The following is a 21,583-nucleotide window of genomic DNA, read 5'->3' on the forward strand; positions in this document are numbered from 1 at the left end:
GCCCAATGGTTATTAATAGGGGATCTCAAAACAGGAAACTTGATGTGAAAAATGATCAGAAATGGAACTCTAATTTGTTTTCCCTCCAATGCCACATGTTACCTTGAACCGTTAATTGAGATTTGGCTTGAATTGCCCTAGATGCAATCTGTGGGAGTACAAACAGTCTACCTGGATGGGTTCTCTGCCCAGGCTGGCTTTTAAGATGTGTTAAAGACAGATTCCAATAGCAGTTTGCACTTCATTTCACCATATGTAAACTTTAGGGGGGAAATAAGGGAAAAAACCTTGGTATATGAACTATACAAGTTCCTTGCAGAATAAATTGGATTTTGATCTCTCAACACCCATGTTACCTTCGACCTGCATTGCTTGGCATATTTGACTGAGACGTTAAAAATACTGAGCAGCTACAAAACTACTAACTAAAAAGCAGTAAAAAAGACAGTAAATTCCATGGAGATGGAAGCAGATCACCCCAATATTGAGGCATTGGTGGTGAGCACTTCACACTAAACCTGTTGCAAGTCTAAGCCTCCAAGAACATTTTGACAATAAAAAATCAAATTATTGAGATTCACACTCCAATCAAACAGATGAATGCATTGCTCATTCCACTCAATTTCTAAAGACAGTACTGCCATACCTCACTTCATAATAACCCATATCAAATCTAGTCAGAAAGAGAGAAGAAAATTAAGCACAAATCACTAGCATTTTAACCTTCAAACAGATTGATAGGTTCGAAAGTTGACTCTAGAAAATGTTTTTTTAACTATAAACTGATCATAGTTTTCAGCATCCGGAGCTGCTGCATTTCTGAGCATAATCTGACTTCTAAGTGCTCATTGGCTCCGGACCGCTAGAAGACAGTATATCCAACAATGAATTGCAAGGCTCCAACTCCTCATGCCATAGGGGAAGTGAGTCCCCGGGGTAGAAGTTTCTTGTCACTCCATCCGAGTTGATCTGCAAAACAAGGCCATGGCCAAACAACAGGTAGAGAACAGTGAATAAGAAAACAACAATAGCTTAAACAGTACATTTGAATGGAGAGAGCCAATTCAGGCATGTTTGGTTGCAACAAGAAACCTACTAAGAAAGTCCTAATGAGGTGCAAGTGATTTGCCAAAAGGGATTCATATGGTAATCTAACTAGAGTAAACAAGAGACCACAAGGACAGTTGCCATGGGCATCTTTTTTATAATACCCTGATATGTACTGAGATGATGGGACCCAAATAAAATCCCAAAAGATTGATAAATTTTTGTAGAGTAATTATTTGGATAGAATGAGAAAGATATACTTATGTCTTCGTCAAAGAAGCAAAATGAGAAAAATATCCTCTGATCTTCGTCTAAGAAGCAAAAAAGGCAAAACTAATGTGATTTGAATCATTAAAAGGACTGAATGCAGAGAAGAAAAAAATTTCAAAACTACTGTTTGCAGTTTAAAGATGATGAATGTTAACAGTTGCCCTCAAAATTTTGCTCAGGGATTCCAGTCACTTTTTGCTAAGTTGAAGTGTATAACTCAACACAACTTTCACAAGAAGAAATAATTGAAATAAGATACTCACAATAACAGTGCGAACTACGCCTCCACTTGCACCATCACGAGCTATGGCAAGGGATACTGCCTTCACCACTAGTTTCTGCAGTAAATGCCAAAAATTGTTAGAAATGATGCTTAAATATAATTTACAGCAAGAGAATTGCAGTCAACCGAATGTGAAAATCTTAACCACACCAGGAAATCATAACTGCATAGCCACGAAGAATCAATTAGTGACAACTTGGAAGTCAGATTGTATATTAGGTTTTGTAGAATACAGCCTTTGATAAAATTTACTTTTTCTTTTCTTTTCTTTTTTTCCTTTTTTTTTGGTGGTAGATAAACCCCAAATCAATTTGTTACAAATTGCAAACTGCCGCGATTATCAATTGTTCCAATTATTTTCTTTTTTCTTGCCCTCCTTTTTTTTTGTGGTAGATAAGCTTTGATTGATTCACTAGCACCTTCAATTCAGTCAAGTTAAAATATCACAATGGATAATCGTACAGGAAACAATGGCCTATGTAATCAATTGTTCCAAGTACCAATTCTCCATACATTTGCAACAACTTAAGTCTACATACCTCAGCCTCATCTTTTGTCATTCCTTCCTTCCACGCTTGATCAAAGAATCCATACAAGTAACTAGAGCCGGACCCTGAAAAATAAAAAAAGTCACAATTTGATTATTGAATCCAATATCTGTTGGAGATGGAATTCCAGTGGAGTTGCTCATACACATTTCAAAAATTTCCCACCAAATGTTTGGTAAAAAAAAGAATAGATAGAGCATGTACAAATAGAATGGTTTAAAATGAGGTGACAATAACATACCTCCAATAGAAAAAGGTTGCTCCAAAATTGTCCCACCAAGAGGCACCGAGTATATTTTACCTCCTTCATACTTGTCCCATCCACCAACAATCAGGCCGGTCTCAAGCATGTTCTGCCATGTTCAGCAAACCATCATATTTGAAGTATAGAACAAAAGTGTAAAACAATCAGTCAAACAGAATATTACAAAGTGAAAAATTAGGACTCCCACTTGATTCAGAACACAATGGAAATAACTCATTTAATCATAACTGCCCACTATGAATGGAAGGGAACAAGACAACATCCCTAGTATGTAGCAATCATGGATAAATAACTAGCAAGATATAAACAAGGGACAATTTAACCATACCTTATTACTGTAGGACAATAACCTAATTAGGTTAGCAGCAACTTTGACAGTTGCAGGCTGCCCCAGTTGTATCCTGCACCGAGAAAAGTGGATCAGTGGCACCAGTTCAGTATTGAAAAATTATAAAATGGCATAAACATGCATTGCCTTCATAATCAAAACCTATAATAATCATTGAATGAGGCAAAATTACATTCAAGTCTTCCCTCCAAAACTAAGCGATCTCACAAAAACAATATGTTCGGCATGTCAACAACGTATCGATATAGAGCAGTGTATAAGGATTAGACTGGAGTTCCCAACAGAGAACACAAAACACCACACCAAGATCTGTTGTACACCAACTTAATGCCAAGGGCAGCACCAGAACAATGTCAGCAGTCACAAGCCTCTCTTGGTATGGATGTTGCCAATGGTTTCAAATAATTTGAACCAACAAAAGACTCATTAACTAGGTCGATTTCTAGGGACCCTTGTATGTATGTAATTTGGAAAAAAAATTACAACTTCTCTCAAATTATCCTTCTAAAAATAATACATGTATTAACTATAAAGTTAAGATAAAAACATTCCAATTAATACATATATCTCACATGACGATCCTTCTAAAAATCTCAAGTTATCCTTCTCAAATTATCCAAAGACATGGACTAAGCTTATTTTATGGATCAAGATCTCAAATGGATGATAAGCATTCACATCATCTACCAGCATAGTTTTTTTTTTCAAAACCAGCACAAAGTGCAGAAATAAATCAGATAATCATCAAAGATTCAAGAATGAAATAGGAAGGATCATGGGAAGTGGCATAAATTCACTCACGTGTGCTGATGAAGAAAGTAGCGAACATAATCAGAAACAACTTGAGAATCTGCCGCCTGCAAAACACAAAATTGCAAAAAGTTAATATGAATAAAACAAGGCCAATGGCTTTGTCATAATTTATTTACCTCAACTTATGGAATATTCTAAATATCAAATAGAATACCGAGAGTTGCAGTAAAAGCATGGGAAAAATAGATAACATCACAATCAACATATAAGATGCATGTAGCTTACAAAAAAGAAATCAAAATGGATGCAGCATAGAACAGTACAACCTAGGAAAGTAATTAGCTCATAAGGTAAACTGTCATCCTTCCAATGGCTTGGCCAACTGAAGCATATGAAAGTTAGTGAATTATACAAAAGCAGCAGAATTAATTGCACCATCCTCCTATATACCAGAACAGGCATGATCATCATCACAATCAAAACATTGTACCGCTGCTTAACAAGTCTTGTTCCTTAAAAAATTCTCTATAAAGCCATAGCTACTCTTACACCAGAACAAACAAGTTGAGAATAACACATAAATGTAAGGACAATTCCCTACAGGATCTCTTAAACATATGGAAATAATGGGCATCAGGAAACTAAAATAAAGAAAATATATATGGGGGTCGGTTGTTTCAATTTTGTAAAAGTATTCTATATTAAGATTTTTTAATAGGTTCAATAATATATTAAAGAAAATCCAAAGCAAGTTTGTAAAAATATATCCAAAACAAGAGGGGGGAAAACTAGAGAGATATGTCCTCACTAGATAAAAAACAATCCCTCTCAATCGCTATTTTTCTTATGAACAATTTCTGCATATTCAATTTTAAAAAAATCTTCAAACTGAACCCTTTGAAATGCAAACTAACATATTCCCAAAAGAATGGAAGTCTTAATCATTGTAATGATTACCTCACTTGACAGTTTGAGAATTCAATAATTTCAAAGTCATGTCTATTTCTTTCTTTCAACATGTGCCAACACCGTGAAAGGGTGGAGATTCCAGAGGATCCTATTGAGATTGGAAAAGGTTTTATAACTCCAAGATTCAAAAAGCACTTGAACGTTACTTGAGAGTATCCATCAAATCTCAAAAAGAATAAAAAATGAGCACCATGAATCTCTTAAAAAAGGGCAATAGATAGGAGGAGAGCCCATTAATTCAATGCAGGAGTTGCCAAGGATACATCTATTGAGAATCATGAAACCCTATTTATTGGTAGATCAATCACCAATATTTTATCAAAAGCCATCAACCACAAAACCCTATTTATTGGTAGATCAATCACCAATAATCCAATTTCTCCCATGTACTTCCAAATCGCTATTGAGATACCATCTGATCTTAATACCATTATTTCTTTTTTCTTTTTCGTTTTTCCTCTTTTGATAGGTGTATATACCCTTATTATCTTTTTTCGATAACGATATAATTACCTTAGCCAATACTTCTTTCACGTGCATCTTGGTAAATCAAATACTGCAATGCCTCAGATAATATGGAGGAGAAGACAAAACCCTAATTCTCCATTGAGTCCAAGTCAAAGTTAAGCTGAACTAGTGAAGGAATAAATAAAAAAGCAAGTATGGAAAAAAACCCTTCATAGCTGGTTTGGGTAGTGGGAGAAACTTTTAAACACCTATTCGAGTTATTATTACCAAGTGCAGATGTATTGAAAATTTCCCTTTCAAAACAAATGCTCAATAAGCTTTTGTAATTTCATTATCAATTTGGAAGAGTAGTTATAGAAAACATTTATCTAATTGAGAGTTATTTGAGTTTACAATTTCTGTTCTAAAAGTTATTAATGTATGTCTGTATTATAAACCATTTTACAGAAATGGATGCAGAACACCCTCGGGTACATATGCTTTCATTTCATATCCTTTATAGGAACCCTGTAGAGACGGAATTGATCACCAAAAACTCACCCTTCATTTTTGTCTCCATATTTACAGAACGATAAGCATACTAATTACTAAGAACCCCACCAAGAACGCAACATCTCTCTTCGTAAACATAATAATGGTACAAACTCAACCAGTGCACCAAAAATACCTAGGAGTTAATGGTACTGAAAAATATAGTCCATATCTCTTTGGGATCGTAACAAATAAATGAACGATTTCGATAACACACTATCATTGACTTATGGGATCCAAATCCCTAACTTTACACTCCACTGACACGTTGATAAACCCGAAGCACATATCAAATGTGAATAAATTCGATAATGCAATTAGTGGGGATTAAAAGAGTTACCGATCCAGATCGACACACATAAACATTATCCGTCAGCTGTGTGATTTTGTCCGATGCCCGATTAGCAACGTACATTCCTAACAACACGAGAACATCACGACATCGAAATTCAGATTTTGTTAACGATACAAACAGTCTTTCAAATTCACAAAATGATTTTCTTGTAAATCGAGCAAAAAATTCTGCTTAAATCTCCATGAATCACATTGAATTAAACAAAACGAAATTAAGAACGAATAAAACCCTAGAAGTCGAAGAATTACCAGTGCTGGTTCTCGAATCGGCGCCCAGTACTACACCCCCATCGTAGGTTACTCCAATGATTGTGGTTCCCATCGAATGAGGAGCGTTAAGATTGAGATCCATTGCAGGAGTTCAAGCGTTTTAGGAAAAAACCCTAGAAATTGAAGAAACTCCAACTTTTCTTCGAGCAGAGAAATTGCAAAGAGTGACACACGAGACTCGAGGGAGGAAATGAGTCCTTAAAAAGTAGAAGAGGGGAAGAACTCGTAACCTCCTTCGCAAGGCACCAATCCATCAATAGAGGTATTAATGGACCGGACAAAGCCCAACTGGCAATAATTTGGACCTACAATACTGAGCCCAACCTTTGGTTGTTGTACTTGAACTTTGTTTCCAACTTTCCATACTCATGCCATACCCCTCGACCGTGGTCTTCCATGAGAAGCTGAAAAGTTATCGATATGATCTCATCTTGCACCTAGAAAATTTAATTTAATTTCTTCAAAAATGAGTAAATTGTTATAAAAATTTATTTTATTTGTGAAAAACTGAGGTATCCAAGCCTCTTAGAGCATTCTAACTAATTTGTGGGAACTTCGTTTCCCCTTCCATCATCTTCCATCTTTATCTCAATTTCCTTGATTTTTTTTCCTCAAAAACTAGTGAACAGTTATTGCATGGTAAAAAAAATTTCTCTTATGTTCGCCAAAGAGATATCTGTCTAGTTAAAACTTCACACCTCACAAACTAGATATGAAAATTATAAAACGCTCAAATTTGGGCAAACAAATCAATGATTTTGAAGAGGAAAAAAAAAAGGTTACGATGGATTAAAAAACAGTGTATTAAAATTAATATTGAATAGATTAAAAGTAATTTACCATAAAAATTGAAGAGTGTGCATGAAAAATATTCAAAAGAAAAATTAAGGAATTTTGACAAGAGGTTGGATGTGAGAGCACCTACATCGTTTTTACTAGGAGTGCACATTGGATCTGGTCAAATCGAACCAAATCAAGGCATTTCAAATTGATTTGGCTCAATTTTTTAGCTCATCGGTTCAATTCTGATTTATAATTTTGAAAAATCGATTGATTTGACTTGGTTCAGGGAATCCTAGACTTGAACCAAAGTCATTATATATATACATTTTATTTACAAATAAATTTAAATATAACAAAAAAATAACTCTCATTGTTTGCTTTTTTGCATTCTAATAGATTTAATCACCCATCTGAGTGGTCTAACCATCTAATGAGTTTCAATTTGAAAAAATACTCATGTTATTAAGTATATAATTGAGATTATAGATATATTAATATTATATTGTCAACGTCATTCTTTTTATTGCGCTTTTGAACTAAAATCATTGATGATTGTGGATTTTTTAATTGTAAGATTTAATAATTGGTGTCTTGGTATCTATGTTTAGGAGACCCGAGAATCAAACTGAACTAAGGTTCGTTTGGTTCCAATTTTACCCCCAATTCGAATCAAATCGAACAATGTGCACCCATAGTTTTTATTAGTCCTAGACCATAAAAAAGGTTCATGGTCAAGGAGTTTATCATCAATTTGTAAGCACATGATATTGTCACCCTTTGAGTTCAAATAGATATCATGCTCCTCAACGTTGGTCTTGCATGCGAGATTAATAGAAAATAATCAAAAGGCCCTCATATTTAATCTTATGACAAAAGAGTTTATTTTTTTCCAAAAACCTATAATCTTAACTCTAAATAAACTTTTATTTTATCTATAATTTTTTAAGCCTAGAGAACTCCTTCTAGATTGTCTTCAACCTATTGGTGAAAACTCCGATTTCTCTTTTAAAAAATCTATCACCTTCAAGCATGGTTTCAAAACTCGTTCGAAACATATCTTCCAAATTGTCTCGGTATTAGGTATGGACGAAACGGACGGATAAGTCAATTTTTCAGACAAGATTTAAAATCACACATTTCATTTTTCAAAATTTTGAACAAAACGTCTCAAACGTATCGAAAAACTCTTCGGAAATGACTTGATATCTGGCATGGACGAGATGAGATACGAAATCAAGTTTTAAAACCATGGCTTCAAGGCCACCTCCACCAGAACCCTATCTTGGTCTTTAGGTCTTGATGGTTGAAAGAGATAAATAGGTAAGTTGAAGATGAGGGCATTTCAATCGTTCTGCATTAACATCTCATGAAAGATCAAAGTCAAGGGATATGTCATTAGTTTGGAAAGAAAAGGGGGTGATGTCTACTTTTCAACAAGGGGTAAATCTCATCTCTTGTTGTTATTTTATAATTTGGTGATTTGTAGCCATCATCATGTTGTGAGTGTGGTTTTCTTAATGGTGTGGTAATATCAAAGACCCCGTTTTGGAAATATTGCTCAATAGATCCCATTACGACCAAGATATCTTTCTAAATACAACCTAAATTTCAGGGTGTTATCTTAACAACCTAATTAGTAAATTATTTCTTTCTTAATGCCCTTACTTTAATAAAATGTCAAATTCAAATCATTGAGATTGATGATTCAAACCATTGATCTCAATGATTCATGTTCAAAATTCAAGACTCGAGACCAACGATTGTAAAAAGATAGAACTCAACAATTTGAAACCTTGTTCTCAATAATTCATGTTCAAACGTTGAGAATCGAAACCAACAATTGTAAAAAGATTGATCTCGACAATTTGAAACATTGATCCCAATGGTTTACATTTAGAAGTCCATATTGATAATTTACGACCGATGATCTTAACAATTGTAAAAGGTTGATTTCAAAAATTTGAATCGTTAACAATTTAAAACATTGATCTCATCAATTCATAGGGGTGAGAGGTCATTAATGGAGAAAGAAAAGTTAGGGGATGCAGAAAGAAGTCAATCTTTGAGACTGAGTTGGGTTTGCTCCCTAAGTTGTGATTTCAAATCTCTAAATACTCTTCCGTGTATAAAGTGGCTACTTATTTATTATAACACATGACAGGATTGAATGGTGCATGTGGCCACCACGTAGACTAGTCTCACCTAAGTTGGGATACTCTTAGGGTAAAAGAAAAAAAAAAAAAACCCTCTTTGCAGGGTGCATTAAGTAACTTTTTCCTTTTGTTTTTTTTTTTATTAAGTGGATACAAATAGGATGGCACCTCCTGGGCTGTAACAAAACACTCAGGATCCTATACGCTGACCTGTTCTTATCAAACTGGAACGATGTCTACTTGGCAATCTTTAGTTGGTGTTCAAAATACCTAGGGCTCTTAACTAAGCCGTCCACGCAGCCCAACGTGCTTGTTTTCCAATTAAATCGTGGCAGCTAGACAACGTTCCTATCTATAGGAATGGGACATCGGTCTGGATCGCAACTCTAAAACAAAATTGTCCAGCATTCCTTCTCCTGAAGTAAAGCAACCACATGCGTACGTCATTTAAGGTCTGTCCAACTTGTGGACCCCATCTCTTGATCGAAACTCAATCCACGAATGATCCAACGTTCCGGCTAATTCTACTATCCAGGAATCGGACGGTTATAATCAGATCGATCTGAATTTAGGTGAAAAGACTTCTCTTGTACGAAGTCAGCTTATTCGACCATCCTGATTAACTAAATACATGATTCTTGCCAATACTCCCAAAAACTTCTTGTCGCTTTAACATTCTCACTCTCCACAATCGCACAAACCAAACATCTACCCACAGAGTTAAAAAAATCCACAGATCTCTTCGTTTCTTTTGCCCTAGGTTTGGATTTGTAGATCTGCTATCTGTTTGTTTTTCTTGCTTTATTGAGAAATTTTTCTTCGATTTCTCTGATCTTCACATAGAACCAGAGATCAGAGAAAATCTGTAGAAATCTTTTTTTTTTTTTTAATTTTCTCTTATTTGTAGGATAGATTCCTGGGTTTCTTCCGTAGGTTTGTTTAATCAGAGATTTATACGGGTTCTGGTAAGAAATCATCTCGGGAGAAATAAGAGAAAATTGTAAATTTGGGGAAAATGCAGCAGAGGTTGAAGCAGCAGCAACAACAGCAACAAGCCCTAATGCAGCAAGCTCTGCTTCAGCAGCAGCAACAGATGTACCATCCTGGCGTTATCGCTGCTGCAATGTCACAGGTTTGATCTCCATCCATTTTTTTTCCTTCATTTTTATCAATTTTTGGTGAAGTTACAATCATAGATTGTTTTGGTTTGGGTTCTCTAGACGTATAAATTTTAATGCAGTGTTATCTAAGTTATTTAGATTTATGTTCCAGTAATCACCTTTTAAGATATATACTGTGATGTGAAAAGTGATTTACACTCGAAGTTGATATTAAAAAAAGAAGAAAAATCTTATCTTTTTCGATCTCCAAGGGAAATTTCCTCTACATGTTGCACTTGGAAAATTGAAAAAAAAAATGAAATTGTGAAATAAATTTTCATGATTTTCTTAATCATCATCAATTGCACTCCTTTTCCCAACTATTCAGCATTTTCAACATAAATCCAGTTTCAACAAGGCATGTGGCTTCTAGATTTTCTCATGAAGGAGAACTCTATCTATTCTGATGTTATTCTTTTTATATTGTTGCAAAGTTCCATGGTTTATGGTTAATGATGTTAGGAAATTGAAAAGTAATTTGTATTTCACATCTAGATGTATGTATTCGGCTTTCTTTTGGAGACCACTTATTCATTTTGGAGTTACTATTATTTGAGGGTATTTTTGCGTCCTTTTATAGTGTTTCTTATTTTGGTATGCACGTTTGAAGTCATATTTTTCAATTCGTAAAATAATGAATGCATTTATTTGGTGTTATTTTGTATTGTGTTAGGAACTTATTTTAGAATCAAGGAGCTGGGGCCATTTTTTTTCTTTCTTCATTTTAGGGTGTGGGCTCAGTTTTATTAGATACTTATAGACGAATGGGTCCTAGGAAGATGGATTATCGCCTTGTAGGTCCTTTTCTTTTTTGATTTTTTGAATTCTCATTGCCTCTGTTTAGGAAACCCACTTAGATTTTCTAGGCTTTATTTTTTTTTACTTTTATATTTTGCAGATGGAGCCGGTTCCAAGTGGAAATCTGCCTCCTGGGTTTGATCCATCTTCATGCCGCAGTGTGTGAGTTCTATGTAAAAGTTTTTTTTTTTTTTTTCCTTTCCTTGCCCCGTCTCCTTCGCTAGTTTCTTACTATCATTTTTTATGCTTTTGAGGGGCATGTATTCTGAACAGGCTGTTATATGTACATTTCATGACTCATGAGTAAACTTTTACAGTCCTCAATTTCATGATTGGGTCAGGCTTACTTGATCTATGGTCTATGGCACATCTATTTCTTTCCTTTTGCCGTGTGGCTCTTCAAGCCCTTAGAGATAATTGTGCAGTGGTTGGAAGTGCTGAATGATATGGCATGCATTTAGTTTATTCGCTATTAGTATCGTGTGCTTACTTTCGTGTCAATATGCTGAATCAGGTATGTAGGCAATATCCATGGCAATGTTACGGAGAGCCTTCTCGCAGAGGTTTTCCAGAGTACTGGTCCACTTGAAGGATGCAAGCTTATTAGGAAAGATAAGGTTCATTTAAATCAGCTTTACATCCTTGTGATCACTTATTTTTCTTGATTATGCGTGGATTATAATTTAACTGTGGTCTCGTACAATAAGATAAACCCCATGCCATATGGGATCAGTATAATTGTATTTGTCTAGTCATTTGTTGAAGGTATTGCAATTGTTGTTAATATTGTGTCCAGTGATCACCCTATTTTACTGCCTGTTCTGGGGAAATGCTTTAATAATCACCCAACTATATTAGATTCTCTAACATGTTAGTTGGCAGTGCCATATCTGGTTAATCTGTCAATTCCGTCTTTGTATTTTGTGATCACATTGTTAAAATTTATATCCTGAACCAATAGAAAAAATATATCCTGACATATCTGGGGTGTAAATCATTTCAAGATATGTACCTAATTGGTTTAAGGTCTACAGTATGTTGCAGAGTCAACTACTTATATTTTCAGCTAATTAAATAATGAATTTCTCTTTGGTATCACTGTAAGAACATCAAAGGATCTGCCTTCTTGTTATAAGATAGATGGACAAACTTGAGCAACCATGATACTCTAAGCCTTATTTTGTAAGCTAAGAATGACACGTGAGATGGACTCAAGGGAAAAAAACAGCGGTTTAACTATCAAACACTTTGGGGTTTTGAAGCAATTGACTGGGCAATGGATAGATTTAAAAGGACGCTATTAATTTTCCCTCAATTATGGTGCATGGATGCTTCTAACTAAGCAATGTACCTGTATAGCACATGTGTAGGATTTGAACTAAATCCAAAGTTCCGGTTGTGTGTAGAATTGTATCTCCTTAGTGCATATATTAGGATTGCCAGACATGTTGCCTTGTTCTTTTTGTCTGATTTTTTGGGTTTCATTTACGAAGAATTTGGCACCAGCTTTGAGTGTTTTGAACACATAAACCAGTAGGGGTAGCTTCATTTAGAATTTTAGGATTGGCAGTTATCGGGTGACTCTAGAGTCCAATTGGTTCTGACTTCAGGCATCATGCTGAGTTGGGAGTGAATTGGAGGTGATTTCAAATGCCAATGCAGAGGTGTAGTCTTTGAAAATGGCTTCTAAATCTACACTAAAAGTAATCCTATGTGTGATTCTTTGATGTGATTGTTCTTTTTTTTTTTTTTCCGGATAAGATTAATGTGACTGTTTCACATCCACAATTAACCCGAAAGAAAATCTTGTGTATTCTCATTTCCTCTCTTCTCTCTAATTTTACTTTGTTTTGTTTGATGAATGAGTATTCTATGAGATGGCTGCTCAGAAATTCACCCTGGCAGTCATGTTTGCAAATTACCATACATTATTCCATTGTGATAAAATGCAAGGAAATTGCAAGATTTGACTATGTTACTTTCAACAAATTCAAATTTGATACCTTGTATAAATTTAGTCCAAGCATGTAAATTTGTGGGCATTACCCCTGTAAAACAAGTGTATAATCAATATTTTTTAATAATGAAGCAAATTTATTACTTTTCATTTTTTTTAAATTTATAAATGACCTTATTGTATGTCTTTCAGTCTTTGTAATAAACGGCTCCATCACATGTATATACCAAATTTTATTTGTCTTCCTATGCATGGTATCTATGGTTTAAACTCCCGCTTTGCTGTTTTTATTGTTAATAGCTTCTTTTGACTTATAGATTGTTCAATTGTTTATTCATGTAGTCATCGTTTGGCTTTGTGGACTACCATGATCGGAGGTCTGCGGCTCTTGCTATAATGTCGTTGCATGGAAGGCAGCTGTAAGATCACCTGTATTTTGTACCAGGCATGATGGATAATGTTCATCCTTAACTTATCAAAAAATTTAAATGCTTAAGGAAAAATGCATTCAACCTCAAGGTTGTAGTTTAATTGTCGGTTTTTGCTATGTCAAGGATGAACATTATTTGAAATATAAATAAATAAATGAAAGAAAGGTTACTATACATCGAATTTATGTGGTTCTTGCAATAATGGCTTTGCATGGAAGGTAGGCAGCTTTAACTTGTAAGCGCACCCGTTGTTTGCATCAGCAGACAGGTGTAATAGATATAACATTCACCTTTGACCATAAAACATATAAATACATATATAAAATAAAAGAATGTTCATTGGTAAAAATTTATTGTTGGAAAGAAAGAAAAACTGATGGAAATATAGGGTCTGATGGAAATATAGGGCTTCCATTGATTAATTAAAAAAATTATCTCATTTACAGTTATGGTCAGGCAATTAAGGTGAATTGGGCATATGCAAGTGGCCAACGAGAGGATACTTCAGGTTACTATTTGCTTTGATCCTTTCATTGCCTTTTTATTTTTATTTGTTGACTGTGGACTGTCCTTTCCTCTCCCTGTATGTCTTCAACAGTACTACACTTTAGCATTTACTTTTTACTCTTCAGGTCACTTCAATATCTTCGTGGGTGATTTGAGTGCTGAGGTTACTGATGCAACTTTATATGCATGCTTCTCAGTCTATCCTACCTGTTCGTAAGTTCCTCATTGCTTGTAAGATTTTCTTATTATATTTTGGTTGCAATGTTTCTGCTGCCAACTCATAATTTTCTAGTTAGCTGTATTAAACTGTCCCTTATTTATGACTTGGTACTTGTAATTTTCTTTTATTTACAAGGTTAGTTTTGAAGATCTCGTTGCTTAATAAGCCTTCCTTTTTGGAGATCCATACACATTGAATATCTTTTTTTTTAGCAGATGTTGATGTGCTTGGTCATTGTTTGTAGGGACGCAAGGGTTATGTGGGATCATAAAACCGGGCGATCGAGAGGATTCGGCTTTGTTTCTTTCCGTAATCAACAGGTATTATTATAATCATTGTGATCATGGTTCATGATGATCACTATTCTACTCTACGTAGAGCTGTATCTTCTGTCAAAGCACTTGTCTTTAGATATTTTCTTAATTCCCCAATTACATCACTTTTGATCTTTCTCTTTCCTTCTTTTAGAGCCTTCAATCTACACCAGAGCACCGGTGTCATCGTTGGTTTTTGTTATATTGGCTTAAATCTTATCACTAGACTTTATCTTGTATTTGCAGCTATTTGGATTGCCTCATATGTGCTTGTTGTTTAGTTTTTTTTTCCCTAGCTTATCACTCATCCTTTTCAATATCATCATTTCTTCTACTGTTATTGTATGAACATGTTGTAACTCGACTACCCGACATTCATCTCCATAAAGCAGTTGCCAAATTGTTGTCTTAAAAAACATCTTTAGCTGATTGCAACACATTAGGCACATGATACTTCAAAAGCAGATCCCTTTAGTTACCCAATACTAATTCTATAGGTCACACATCCTTGTCAATCTCTCTTTCCCTCCATTTGTATGGATGATTCTACCTAAACAATTGAAGTGGTAACTTTGTGCCCATCAACTTTATCAGCTCATCTTTATAAGTGTCCTCTCTAAAGTTGCATTGCGTACATTGTCTCGGTCATATATATATATATGTTAGAACCCTTGATTGCAAGGTTTATTTTCATAATCCTAGTTTTGCATTTCATCATTCCTAATTTTGTCGACCAACAGTACATCATCTGCAAATAACATACATCATTTATAACCAATGCAAAGATAATAAATAAAATTATGGACTAAAGATTGACCCTGGTGCACATCTCCTTATAACTGGAAACTCCCTTTTATTTTTTGATAGGTAAATATTCACTAAATCCATAAAATGAGGAGGTCTAGATGTCCTCCTGAAGATACAAATGCCCGGTGGGAGATCCACTACCAACAAGCACTGCTCAACATGCATAAAGATTACAAACCCAATCCCATCTACCCAAAAAACCTTCAAAGAAAACACTCTTGAATTCCTTAAAAAACCTTCACCAAAAAAGATGAAACCCATGATTGAAATAGTGATATCCCGACTTTATTGTTCTATTCTCAAAAACTCTAGTATTCCTTTCTTTCCACATTCCCCAACAGATGGCAAAAAGGCATTAAACTCTACAAAGTTCTCTTGGTAATAGAGCATGAAAACCCGAGGGTGAGCCAACTCCTGAATTGGGAGCCAAGGTATTTTAGGTAGGCACCTCGTGACACCAAAGAGAGAGAAAATAGGACCAAATCTCACAATCCACCTACAATGAATGAGAAGGTGATGAACAGATTTCCACATTGTTTCATTAGCATGCTTGAAACCTCAGCTCTGCTTGGACACCTTAATAAAAAAAAAATTGTTTCCAGACCAGTTGGATCCATGTTTTCTTGTTCATCATCATCAATCACAGTCATTCTGAGTCAATTTTGTGGGGGAATGAATCCCTCAGGATGGATAATATTGGGTAACTTATGTTAATTGTGTTTTGTCCTGGGACTGTTTGCAGGATGCTCAAAGTGCTATAAATGATTTGACTGGTGAGGCCTCTAAGTACCTGTTTCTTTCTTTTTATTGCGTTTTGCCATTTTCTTTCTTTTAAAGGAGTGAAACATGAAACACCTACACCATATTTTACCTGAGATTGTCATCCTTTCTTGCAGGAAAATGGCTTGGCAATAGGCAAATAAGATGCAACTGGGCAGCTAAGGGGGCTGGCGCTAATGAAGACAAGCAAAACAATGATAATCAAAATGCGGTTGTACTTACAAATGGATCTTCAGGTGGTATGGGTCTCTTATTCTCGGAATAAACAAGGCCCAAACATATTATGCATGTTTTCTTGAGCATCTAGAGAAGTAGCTCATGCACACGCTATTCATATTTCATAGTCTCCTTGTTTTGCACGCACAAGGCTTGTTGGGGAAGTTTTGGGCACTAATCTCCTTTTTTATACAGATGGATGCCAAGAAAATGCAAATGAGGAGGCCCCAGAGAACAACCCGGCATATACTACTGTCTATGTTGGGAACCTTGCTCATGAGGTATTAAAATTAGAAAAGGAAAATCAGAGCGCAGGTTGATCTTATGTAGCATAATCTTTGTAAGGCATTGATTTTATGTATGTCTGATGATTGCGTCTGCTCCCAGGTGACTCAAGCTGAACTTCATCGTCAGTTCCATAACCTTGGGGCTGGAGCCATTGAGGATGTGCGTGTTCAGAGAGATAAAGGGTTTGGATTTGTCAGGTACCACACCCATGAAGAAGCTACCTTGGCCATCCAGATGGCCAACGGAAGGATAGTGTGTGGAAAATCCATGAAGGTAAGCCATACAACGGTCTCCAACCCTGCTCGTAAGTTTAGATTTTTTTTTTATTTAAAAAGAAGTTCCTATATGTTTGTGGTTGCAGTGCTCTTGGGGTAGCAAGCCAACTCCTCCAGGGACTACTTCAAATCCACTACCTCCTCCTGTCCCACCATACCAGATCCTTCCAACTCCTGGCATGAATCAGGGCTATTCAGCAGGAGAGTTGTTGGCATATCAGCGCCAACTTGCCTTAAGCCAAGCTGCTGCTGGAACAGGCCTATCAAGCCAGGCACTTGTGCAGATGGCTGGACAGCAGGGTCTTGCAGCTGCCCAAGCTTCCATGGGTTTGAACTCTAGTGGATCCCAGGCCATGTACGATGGTTATGCAAACAATTCTTTGGGTCAGCAGCAGCTCATGTACTACTAGTGGCACTAAAGGCAGGTCATGATATCATCTTCGGCATTGGTCTTTTAAGATTTTGACGACATAGTAGAATTGATCTTATTTATTTTTGTTTTCTTTGTTTTTAAAAATTTTCTTGACATGTTGTACCTGATGAGATTCACTGTTTTTGGTTTTGGGTTTTGGTTTTAGTTTTGTGAAAGATTGGATTATGTAATATTATTGGATATATATGCGTGCTGGCTGGTCACTCAATTTGTTAGGGCGATCATTTTTGTGCTAGGATGGGATTTTAACTTGAGAGGGCTTCAGTTTTCTATCGTGTTTCATATTTCATGGTTGTCTTCGCTCAGAACCAGACTATTGATGGGGGGTGGGACCTAAATACACACATGCACACAATTCTGCCAAGCTCATTTTGGGTCTTGAGAAATTATTTTGGTTCAGTATGATAGTCCCTTAACCATTCTATCCTTAATTGCCCAAATTATGAGATTGGGTCAGTTAGGGCTTGCTTTATAGAAACCTCATTCAAGCTCAAAGCCCACGAACAAAGAATCAGTGAGTTTTCTTTCTTTATTTTTTTCTTGCACAGAATTAACACTAAAACTTGGTACCTGATTGATTCTCTATCACTATAAAAGAGGCTCCATCATGCATGTGTTGAGTATATCATTGTAATTAGATTATGGCTATTACAACAGCAGAATCTGGACACAACTACACACCGTTCACCACTGCATTTTCCATCATTCTGGAAAATAAAATACTAATATATTATATATTGTTGGTCGTCTATTATCATATTGACTTTTGACCATCTCTTGTTAAGCTTTATTTACAAGTTACTTAGGTGGCGATTGATTGCGCTTCAAAACGCAAATTTTCCAGCGTTTGCGTTAAAAAGCGGCGGTTTACATTATTTTGTGTGTTTGATACAACATTTAAAAATTGCGTTTGGTGCGTTTTAACGCAATTTAGCCATTTTTACCGCTGTTTTGAAAAGCGGATGAAAGACGCTTCGCGCATCAGCGTTAAAACGCAGCTATGTGAAATGTCTTTAATACCCTTTCACAAATTTAGAAATTCCATCGTCTGTCCGCGATTAAAATCACTCTCGTTCATCGAATACGTCTTCACCCTTCGATTTCACAGCCAGCGGCAACTGTTCTCCTCGACGACGACCACCATCACAGCACCGATTAATCTATTGACGACGACGACGACGACGTTCAAGCGAAACCCATCAAAACCCATCGAAGACGACGACGGTAAACCCATTTGATTTGAAACCCATCGACGATGAACCCAACATTCATGGTTGAACCCAACCCCGATCAAGACAGCGACAAAAATCGACGCCATTGATGACCCCCTTTGCTATCGACGGCATTGACTACGACGATTCGAAGTCAGATCGACATCAATCCCTCCGTTTACCCATTTTTCTGATCAGAACCTTTTTTTCCAATCTCTGTGAGCTCTCTCTCTCTCATCGATTTCAATTTTTGTGAATAATTCTTGTAGAAATTGCATATTGATGGTTAGATTAACAGAAAATTTTCTGTTAGGGTTCTAATTTAGCTTATCTTCACATTCTTAAGGAGCTTGAACTGTTAGATCATTTAGTTGTCAATTGTAGGGTACATACATGAGGGATTCAACGTATTAGATCAACTAGAAGAAGATTTATCTAATTAGATATTTATTTTTTAATTTCTTCTGGATCAGATTAGTGACACCAGTTGATTTTACTGATTTCTAGTCCAGAACATCTAATTAGGGTTTATTGATTGGATGGTTTAGTTTATAGTTAGTAATTTAGGGCAAAGATTTGTAATTGGGTTCATTATTCGGAATTTATGATTGTAGTCTGTTTAAAAATTGGGGGAAAAAAGGACGAGTGAAAAAAAAAATGCAATAGGAGAATAGTTTGGGTGTAATTCAGGTTCCATGCTCTTAGAATTTTTAAAGAATTTCTATTTTACACCCTTCTACAGTAACACCCTAATGACTTTCTCTCAACAACTGTGTTGGTAGTCCCCTTTCGATAAAGAATTTCATATAATAACAACGACGGTGATTCGTTGCTCCACAAAATACTTGAAGCTACAATGATTTCGTATCTTCAATTGTCATCCAAGTAGATGAGGTATCCATTTTGTTATAGCATGTATTATTACAAGCATCTCTTTCTTGTAATTAGATAGTACCAAATGTTGTCTAGATAATGCCTTACTCTTGAATGCAAGGGGCTGTTCATTTTGGATCAAAATAGCCTCTATTAATTTGCTAGATGCAATGTTTGCAATCTTTTGTGGATCAACAACAACTCCATCCTGTGATATGAGATGGCCTAGGTATTCTATCTTGGTTGGCTGCATATGCATTTAGAAAGCTTCACTTATAACTCGTGGTCATGATGTACTTCTAATGTAGCTTGAACATCACAAGCACGAGTTTAATATAGCCCCTTTGGGTTGGTTTAGTTGACCACCCTTTTCTCGTTTTAATAAAACTTTCACTTATAAAAAAGAAAAGATGTACCCTTTGAATTAGAATCAAAGGCGGTTGTTTATTTTTTTGTCTTTAAATGAGTTCTCATTGATAATGGGGAAGAATACTCTCATTTTTTTTTCCTTTCTTCCTTTGTAGGCATCTCACCTCTTAGGTTTTCTTGTTTCTTAATAATAATTTTTTAAAATACTTTAAACAATTATCATTTTCAACATCTTTTATAGATAAATAAGGCATGTGCGAATCTGTTTTGCTTGGCTAACCTTGTGCCATATTATAAATTTCTATTTTTTTCATCTTCATCTTTATCTACTTGAGTGGGTTTGCTACTTTTAATGGAAAAATGTTCGGTATATATGTTAAGGCCTATCTTGTATATCATTTTGAATTACATTGTTAGTCTATTACTCTATACTGACGTTAAGGGGCACATGTTCCCCCAAGTGGTAACATAAGTTTTAAAAATATTATACTTTTTATAGAGTTGACTGGAAATATAGGATTCTTATTACCCTTTAATTTTGTCAAAATCTTAGATGATCCCAACACATCTTATTACAATGCATTATATTTACTATTCTAATAGCCTCTCTAAATTTTACAGTAATCCATGATGATTGTAATTATGTTGAATTAAACAACCTTCATGATTAAACAACCTTCATGACCATTGAGGAAGAGAGTCACCAAGGTGCTTTTGATGAGATCATCTTGTAAGATGAGTTCCCATTGAAAAGTTGATTTGCTAATGAGATGCATAGTGATTGGCCGAAAGAGATGACAGATGATTTGACCCAAATGCATGAAAGAGAAGTGTAAGATGGGTCTTGAGTAGGCCGTGATCAATTTAGGCTAAATAGAAATACTGCCAAAATTTGGTGGTTGTGGATGTGTGGTGTATATACGATGTAATGTAGATGCGTTATGTAAAATGTGAAATTTGGATTGAAATTATGCAGGTATTTTGTTTATCAGGAAAATTTCATATGTTCAATTTCAAGAGGAGATGCTGTCGAAATTTTTATAGAATTTTATTATATTTATCGATATTTAGTGTAATTATATATTTATAGGGGTATTTTAATAATTTTTAATGCATTCTGCGTACATTATGTTAGATTGTGTATTATGCAGGTATTTCATTTATCAGGAAAATTTTATATGTCTATTTTTAAGAGAGATGTTGCCGAAATTTCTATAGAATTATAAATTTTTCTATAATTTTTTATAGATTTATAAACATTTTAAAATTAAAATAATTATTTTTTTAATTTTTTATATAATTTTATTATATTTATATATATATATATATAGTGTAATTATATATATATAGGGGTATTCTGGCAATTTTATGCATTCTGGTTGCATTATCAACCTTAAGGGCATTCTGGTCATTTTACCCTACTACAGCAGATTTTAGAAGCTGTATCAAACAGTCCACAGTCAGATTCTAGTCAACAGCACAGCAGTTTTAAAAAGCTCTATCAAACAAGTTTTTCAGCTTTTCAGATTCAGACAGCAGATTTAGACAGCAGAAGCTGACAGCAGTTTTAAGAAGCTGAATCAATCGCCCCCTTAGGTGGCGATTGATTGCGCTTCAAAACGCAAATTTTCCAGCGTTTGCGTTAAAAAGCGGCGGTTTACATTATTTTGTGTGTTTGATACAACATTTAAAAATTGCGTTTGGTGCGTTTTAACGCAATTTAGCCATTTTTACCGCTGTTTTGAAAAGCGGATGAAAGACGCTTCGCGCATCAGCGTTAAAACGCAGCTATGTGAAATGTCTTTAATACCCTTTCACAAATTAGAAATTCCATCGTCTGTCCGCGATTAAAATCACTCTCGTTCATCGAATACGTCTTCACCCTTCGATTTCACAGCAGC

The 21,583-nt window shown here is 35.3% G+C and overlaps 2 protein-coding genes across 6 annotated transcripts; one reads left to right on the forward strand and one right to left on the reverse strand.

Annotated features, from left to right (window-relative positions):
• Nucleotides 1–583: 583 nt before the first annotated feature.
• On the reverse strand, nt 584–6,324 carry PBA1 (N-terminal nucleophile aminohydrolases (Ntn hydrolases) superfamily protein). Its single transcript, XM_086449387.1, has 8 exons — nt 6,087–6,324; nt 5,824–5,900; nt 3,564–3,619; nt 2,742–2,814; nt 2,390–2,501; nt 2,140–2,213; nt 1,581–1,655; nt 584–969 (listed from the first exon to the last, which is right to left on the reverse strand). Exons 1-8 carry the CDS (start codon nt 6,187–6,189, stop codon nt 838–840), a joined length of 702 nt encoding a protein of 233 aa, XP_086305513.1. The 5' UTR covers nt 6,190–6,324; the 3' UTR covers nt 584–837.
• Nucleotides 6,325–9,645: 3,321 nt separating this feature from the next.
• On the forward strand, nt 9,646–17,437 carry LOC147397596 (RNA-binding protein 208-like). 5 transcript variants are annotated; one of them, XM_086449388.1, is made up of 13 exons: nt 9,646–9,803; nt 9,956–10,175; nt 11,102–11,163; nt 11,516–11,618; nt 13,301–13,377; nt 13,836–13,897; nt 14,022–14,109; nt 14,361–14,436; nt 15,980–16,010; nt 16,134–16,256; nt 16,429–16,514; nt 16,621–16,794; nt 16,883–17,437. In XM_086449388.1, the coding sequence occupies exons 2-13, from the start codon at nt 10,059–10,061 to the stop codon at nt 17,204–17,206; spliced, it is 1,323 nt and encodes a 440-aa protein (XP_086305514.1). In that variant the 5' UTR covers nt 9,646–9,803; nt 9,956–10,058; the 3' UTR covers nt 17,207–17,437. The 5 variants fall into 5 exon arrangements, with proteins under 5 accessions (XP_086305514.1, XP_086305518.1, XP_086305515.1 ...); XM_086449392.1 differs by having other exon boundaries at nt 16,134–16,253; XM_086449389.1 differs by having other exon boundaries at nt 9,656–9,803; nt 9,951–10,175.
• Nucleotides 17,438–21,583: the final 4,146 nt, after the last annotated feature.

Source organism: Akebia trifoliata, chromosome 8, assembly GCF_017979445.1.
Source record: "Akebia trifoliata isolate Shusen 1 chromosome 8, ASM1797944v1, whole genome shotgun sequence".
NCBI lineage: Eukaryota > Viridiplantae > Streptophyta > Magnoliopsida > Ranunculales > Lardizabalaceae > Akebia > Akebia trifoliata.